This window comes from Triticum aestivum, chromosome 1D, assembly GCF_018294505.1.
Source record: "Triticum aestivum cultivar Chinese Spring chromosome 1D, IWGSC CS RefSeq v2.1, whole genome shotgun sequence".
NCBI classification, from domain to species: Eukaryota; Viridiplantae; Streptophyta; class Magnoliopsida; order Poales; family Poaceae; genus Triticum; species Triticum aestivum.
In genome coordinates this window covers 450,537,452-450,544,251 of record NC_057796.1, presented here as the reverse complement: position 1 = coordinate 450,544,251, position 6,800 = coordinate 450,537,452, and the positions used below count along the sequence as shown (strand labels likewise).

Sequence of the window (6,800 nt, the reverse complement as noted above, 5' to 3'; positions counted from 1 at the left end):
TCTGGGCAACTATCACTTCACTTCCTCACTTAGTGTTTTGTATTGTGAAGGCTTCGCTTGCTCATTCTGTTTGAAGTCATTGTGTAAGACAATCCCTTGATTACATCTTTGTCTTCACATTAAATGTTAATATTGTTCTCTGCTACCTAGTTTGTTGTCTGCATTCACTTCTCACATCAATTGTGTTGTTATGTCAGCATGTGTACCGTAGTTTATCTTCCGTTGCGCCCTGCTTAGTTATTGTTTTGCTTCCACGTCTTTGAAGACATTGCCTGTTTCGAAGACAATCATAAAAACCGCCTATTCACCCCCTCTCTGGTCGATAACTAGCACTTTCAGTTCCCCTCTTTAGAAAATGTAACATTTCATAAGCCAATATTGTATTATTAGAGATAAGCCTATCCGGAGCAAAGGCGCTTTGGTTACCCAAAATGATCTCCCCCGAGATGCACTTCAACCGGCTTGCAATGCTGTTGGAACAAGTTTGCACATAATATTGCAAAGGCTAATTGGGTGTAGGTCTTTTGGACTCCGAGGGTTCTTCACCTTTGGGATAAGGACCATGATGGTGTCATTCCATCCTTCCCGGATATAGCCGCCACAAAACATGTGTAACACTTCATGCACCACACTATCGCGAACCAGCTGCCAATACTTCTTGTAAAAGAAAGTTATTACAATACTATCCGTGGATGCTGGAGCTGTTTCTTTTTCATCATTAAAAATATTTCCATGCATATCTTCAAATAGCATTCTAATTCTGTTTTTTTCGTGCACGCCAAAATGCGCCAAAGTGAAACAAATTTAGCGTTTCGGCCATCTCCTTAAGCCTATCAATACGGGACCTTTGCATCCACACCCTGTTCTTTGTATAGGAGTTTATTCACATGTCTTTATATACTACTCTCCATTTCACGATATAGTGCGCTCGCGTTTTTTAAGATTTAAGTTTGAAAAATGCATACACATTATATTATGGAACGGAGGGAGTACCATCTTCTCTTATCTTTATTATGGAATCGCACAGCACAACCAGACAATCCACCGCCGCTTCCCCATCGATCGATCATCATCGTCGTCGCGGCGGCTTTATCCACCCACAAGTTCGTCCACCCACAAAAACAAAACAAATAGCACAGCGCAACTCTCTCTCTCTCTCTCTGCCGCCGATCAAACCACTACCAGCACGCTCACAAAAAGAATCGCCACCCAAAAATCGTGGACCTCAACCCCACACTCCCATCTTCCCGCCGCGAGCGAGCGCGTCCCCTTTGACTCAGCAGACGGCGACACCACCCGCCGACGTGTCCCCGCCGGCGCGCCGCGCAGGTCGTATCCATCCATCCACGTGTTCCGGCACAGCGAATCCGTCTCCTCCTCCACACCCGTTTCCCTCGCGGCCCCGACTCCGCCCGCCTGGACGACTCCGGCTCGCGGGCGGCTATAAATCGCCCGCCCTTTCCTTCCCGAGCTCCACTCCGTTTCCCCCTCGTTTTAAATCCGATTCGGCCCCCGATTCGGCAACCCAGCCCGACCCACCTGTTCTGTTCCCCAGTAACGAGAAGCTAAATAAATCCATAAATCCCTGGCAGAGAGAGGGAGAGGAGCCAGGCGATCGATCCCGGTGGCGGCGAGAGGCGAGGAGAGGCGGCCGGCGAAGCAATGCCTTACTGCGAGGTGGACCGGTACCAGGCCGGCGACAAGTGGGAGGGCGTCCGCCTCTTCTACCGCCGCTACGGCCGCGGCGCCACCAAGGTGCTCCTCGTCATCGGTAAGCACGCCGCCCCCCGGCCAATTCGATACAGTGGAAAAATTCAATCCTTTTTCTGGTTCGGAGGAACTCTTCTCTGAGAAATGGTTCTTCGCTTCAGGTCTGGCGGGGACGCACGACTCGTGGGGCCCGCAGATAAGGGGGCTGACCGGGTCCATGGAGCCGGCGGACGGCGGCGACGTGCCCGAGCCCGCCGCGAGGACGGACGAGGAGGCCGCCGCGCCGGCGACGGCGACGGCGCCGGAGGAGGAGGACGTCGGCGAGGGCATCGAGGTCTGCTGCTTCGACAACCGCGGCGTCGGCCGCAGCAGCATCCCCCCGCACAAATCCTACTACTCGTGAGTCTCTCTCTCTCTCCCGTCGTCTCCTAGATCCAAATTTCCGTCGGTTTCAATCATCGGCGGGCAGGGTTTGGTAGACGACATTGTTGGTCTCTCGAGATCTGCAAGGAAGATTGTAGCTTTCGGCGAGAATAAATGCACGTTTTACTCGATTCGATTCATCCTCCCTGCTGTCGCGATTGCTTTCATCCATGAGAAAACAATAGTACTAGTACCACGCGTGCGGCTGAGAGGAAGAAACAGAGGGCGGCTAATCTTCCTCCATGAAACGCGTTGAAAAGTCAAACGGCCGATGGTTCTCCGTACTGACCGTGTGAATGAACGACCTTCTCTTCTCTGGCAGGACGGCGATCATGGCGAGGGACGCGCTGGCCTTGATGGACCATCTGGGGTGGAAGAAAGCCCACGTCTTCGGCCACTCCATGGGCGCGATGATCTCCTGCAAGCTCGCAGCGATGGCGCCTCACCGGCTGTCCTCGCTGGCGTTGCTCAACGTCACCGGCGGCGGGATGGAGTGTTTCCCCAAGGTACTGTGATGTTGCAACCTGCTTATTCATCTGGGGAGTTCCGAGGACCTGAAAACAGGCCAAGGGGTTACTTTGTTTGAGATGAGCAACTTTGCCAGTGCTGACAGATATGCTGTCAATTTTTCAGGTAGATGCACAGATGCTATCTCTCGCGTTCCGGTTCTTAAGGGCGAGGACTCCGGAGCAAAGAGCTCTTGTGGACTTGGAAACCCACTATACGAAGGTGAGAAATTGAGGATGCACTGTCTGTCCTTGCCTGAATAATGTGCAAACCGGTTTTTCTGTATATGTTTTTCGTTTCCAGTGGTAACATGTCACTCAAATGCAGGAATACCTCGATGAGGAAGTTGAATCCTGCACAAGGAGAGCGATCCTATATAAGGTGAATGTCATATATACTTGCACGGAACATTCATTATTCTTCCTGCTAGTTTTACCGTGTGCATCAGACAATTTTTTTGGATTATATTTGTTGCTTACCATGCTGTTTGCTGGGGGTTGTCCTGTTAAGGAGGTCATTCAAGAATTCTGTTAAAGTATCTCATAGGTGTCTGGGTAGGCCTTCCTTTTGTGGAAGTTTGGCATTATGCTTTTGCATTCCCTTCTTTAGAATATGAAGACAATGCACTGCATAGGGATAAACTGTTGGATCTTTTGTTTGGAAGAAAGGAAGCTTTTGTTGTACCCACTTTGGAACATTGTCTGCATATATTTGGCCCCCTGTTGTTATGGAAATCTCATCTGTGCTTGTACATTGAACTTTCAGGAATATGTGAAAGGCATATCATCTTCAGGGATGCAATCTAATTGCGGGTTTGAAGGTCAAATTAACGCGTGCTGGACTCACAAAGTGACAACTAAAGAGCTAGATACAATTCGTGCTGCCGGTTTTCTGGTTTCAGTTATTCATGGAAGGTTAGTCAGTTGAAATATCGAGGATAATATGCATCCATTTTTCAATCTGCACGCATAATGTGTATTGCCTCTCTCTTTTCAAGTGTATTGCTCACACCTTGCTTTACAAATGGCAGACATGATATTATTGCGCAAGTATGTCATGCGAGGCGGCTTGCACAAAGGCTTCTTCCTGTTGCTAGAATGGTAGATCTTCATGGTGCACATCTAGTCAGCCATGAAAGACCACAAGAGGTAAGCATCAAGTATAGCAGAGCTGGGTAGATCGAATCATCAAAATACTCAGAACTATTGCAAACTGTGCAAATAATTTCAATAGAGTTTGCTCCGTTTGAGAAAGTTATACACACTGACCACAGACTGCTAGGCAGTCTTTGCCCGCTAAGGCATAAACTATACTTAAGTTGCTAGAGAAATATAGTTACAATAAGGCATCTTAGAAGACTGGCCACGGAGACTCTTTTCAGAGCATTTGACATCTAGGATGGCTTCTTTTTGTTCCAAAGAGAGCCTTACGATTTACAGTAAAGCGTACGATTGAAGTGCTGATACAACTAGGGTGTCATCAACTCCATGTTCCAAAGAAAACAAGAAATACAGTTGTGATAATGATTATTGGTTTCTCCACTCATTCATCTTTACCAATAACAGTAAAGCATTTTAGAAACTGATGTGATTATTGATCTATGACAGGTCAACAACGCGCTGATGGATCTGATAAAGGCCACCAAGTCGGCGACGGCGCCGCACGAGTGGTCGTCCCAGCCAGAAAACACATCAGGTATGCTTAAGAACCGGCTGCTGAACGTCGCAAAATTCTATGGAAGGCTATGTTGGAAGGCACACCTCTTACGCTGACCCTTTACCACCACCAGAAACCGGTGCCCTTATTTCTGCAAGGCCTGTAACCCTCGCGATACGAACAGGCGAAGCCGGCAACGCTGCCGTAGCAGCGTATAACCTACTTGCAAAGTTGCAACTAAGCTTTCTTTATGTCATAGGCCTGGTAGTGATGGCGTTTGAGCACATGAGGAACATTGTAAGAGTAACGAAGCCCGTGAGGGTCGCGGCGATCGAGTCATCATAAAGGTAAAGAAATTCTTCCTCTGCTACGTACATAAGTCGTCGTATCTCCTAACTCCTGGCGGATTTGCTGACCCTGAGTGTGTTTGATTTTGCAGAAACAAAAGACATGTAAATTATACCCCCGAAGCCGGCGAGGAGATCATATTTCATGTCTCCTCCGTATACCATCCGCGGAGATGAGACGGATTTAGAGTAGCATCTCCGCAAGAATCGAACCTATTTTCCCTCCTCCCTTGAGAAAGGCCCTCTGCTCTCGGCAGAAACAACGTTTCGAGACTGAAGAACAGAGGAGCTGTACCTGCGTTGCGCACCTGGGCAGAAGCGTCACGGGGCGTGGTGATTGAGATGTGCTGCCATACATTGTATTAGCTCGGAGAGAGCAAATGGATCGGATGTACCTTTGTGTGATGAGTGTAATTAAGCTGTGACCAATATGTACACGGCCGCATGTTGCGTTGCGTGGGTGCTGTCGCCGTTCTTGTGTACTCCATTGTTGTGCTGTGATCATTCCTTTGAATAAATCGGCTCGATCTTCACTTTGCTGCACCCTTCTGGGGTAGATGAATATTTTTCTTACCTGTACAATGTTAGTTGCTGATATAGTACTCCCGTATAACACTGGCCTATACTCAATCCGTTTTTAAATACAAGACCTTGTAGAGATTTCAATATGGACTATATACGATGTATACAGACGCATTTTAGAGTGTGATAGCAAATTTTAGAGTGTGATAGCTTTGAGGAACACACATGCACACGCCGTCATAGTTGAAGAAAGTGGGTATCGATGGAAAGGAATGCCCAAAAGCTTGACCAAGTAAAATAAATGTGGGGATCGATGGAAAGGAATGCCCAAAAGCTTGACCAAGTAAAATAAATCCCTAGGACATGACGGATAAGATGATTTGATCTTACCTCAGCAAGCGAAAGCCGTACGAGCTGGACTGTTGCGCCGAGACGACAGACTTGTCTTTGCATCCTGCTGCTTGCTTCATCTCTCTCAAATGCGCCCTTAGGTCACTGCTCAGTGCTCCGCCGCCGCGAGAGTGTAAATGGAGGCCAGCCAAAGTGCACATGGATTGATGGATGCTGCTTGTTTTGTCCGTCTCTGACTGATGTGGCGCACGTCGAAACTGAAAACGTGGCAGAAGAGAAGACGGATCAGTAGCTAACTAGATGTACCAGGCAGACACCGTCGACCCAAAACAATCAAGGTTTGCTTCAGTTCCACCCACGCTGAAGGAAGGAAGCCAGGGCGTGTGTTCTGAACTTGTGATGCACAGGAAAGAAAGCCGCTGCTCCTCCAGTCTGAACAAATTGTCATTTCCAGCCGCTCTGCCAAGATGTAGCTCGAGTCTGAACTAACTGAATGATGGCAAGATGCGGAAGAGCGATTGGCCGAGGACCCAAATTAATCTGAAGAAAGATGCGAGGTGAGGTTCGATCTCTCCAGTCCAGACACACGATCGATCAGCCAAAACAGCAGCCTTGAAAGGCTGAAACTGAAACAAAAACGTACCGTCCCGTCCCTCACAACGGCGCCGGACCTGACCTGACCTGTTGCAACAGACAGACAGGACACGACATGGCACGGAAACAACAGCAACAAGCTAGCAGATGAACTGACTGACCTGGTGAAGCGGTGATCGGCGGCGACGCTCGGCTGCTCCTGCTCCCGGGGATGACCGGCGGCGAGGGCGAGGACATGGGCGAATGAAACGAGCTTGGGGAGAGAGCGAGCGAGCGAGAGGCGCACGCGCGGCAGGGACCGAGGAAGAAGAAGAGGAGGAGGAGTGCGGGTGGCCGTGCACTGCAAGGAAGGCAGAAGCGAGAGAGCGAGCGGACGGTACATTCGCTGGATCTTCTCGCCCAGATATTCGCACTCGCGGGAGGGGATATTCGCCGGCGCGCACGGAATAATCCCGAGTACGCCTCTTCCCCTCGAAGGCGCCTACCAACTAGTCTTTTTTTTTTTTTGAGGATCCAAACACTCCCTCTTTTAATCAAGCACAACAAGTCGTTCAATACATAGGAAATCAGGAGGATTGATCAGCCACGCATGGCGACCGAAATCTAAAGAAGCATAGGCCCTAGCTAGTTCATGAGCCTCCCAGTTCATGTCTCTCTTCTCGTGTTCGAAGCAAAAAGAGTCATCTTCTT

General features: G+C 49.1%; 1 protein-coding gene and 1 long non-coding RNA gene across 3 annotated transcripts; one reads left to right on the top strand and one right to left on the bottom strand.

The window, feature by feature from the left end:
• The first annotated feature begins 1,157 nt into the window (after window positions 1-1,157).
• LOC123182834 (putative aminoacrylate hydrolase RutD) lies at window positions 1,158-5,176 on the top strand. Of its 2 annotated transcripts, none has more exons than XM_044595504.1 (10): window positions 1,158-1,771; window positions 1,872-2,109; window positions 2,456-2,639; window positions 2,767-2,862; window positions 2,968-3,021; window positions 3,406-3,554; window positions 3,671-3,788; window positions 4,248-4,335; window positions 4,430-4,643; window positions 4,736-5,176. In XM_044595504.1, the coding sequence occupies exons 1-9, from the start codon at window positions 1,663-1,665 to the stop codon at window positions 4,639-4,641; spliced, it is 1,248 nt and encodes a 415-aa protein (XP_044451439.1). In that variant the 5' UTR covers window positions 1,158-1,662; the 3' UTR covers window positions 4,642-4,643; window positions 4,736-5,176. The 2 variants fall into 2 exon arrangements, with proteins under 2 accessions (XP_044451439.1, XP_044451440.1); XM_044595505.1 differs by having other exon boundaries at window positions 1,159-1,771; window positions 4,556-4,643.
• LOC123182836 (uncharacterized) lies at window positions 3,828-6,479 on the bottom strand. The gene is made up of 3 exons (XR_006492330.1): window positions 6,160-6,479; window positions 5,876-6,056; window positions 3,828-5,773 (listed from the first exon to the last, which is right to left on the bottom strand). It is a non-coding gene; the product is annotated as an uncharacterized lncRNA (long non-coding RNA).
• Between the last annotated feature and the right edge of the window lie 321 nt (window positions 6,480-6,800).

What these genes read in the sequence shown, in the direction of transcription:
- LOC123182834 (XM_044595504.1), top strand. Translation starts at nt 1,663, where the DNA reads ATGCCTTACTGCGAGGTGGACCGGTACCAGGCCGGCGACAAGTGGGAG. An exon ending in GGAGAGCGATCCTATATAAG is followed by an intron (nt 3,022 to 3,405) that starts GTGAATGTCATA and finishes TTGAACTTTCAG; the next exon opens with GAATATGTGAAAGGCATATC. An exon ending in CCAGCCAGAAAACACATCAG is followed by an intron (nt 4,336 to 4,429) that starts GTATGCTTAAGA and finishes TACCACCACCAG; the next exon opens with AAACCGGTGCCCTTATTTCT.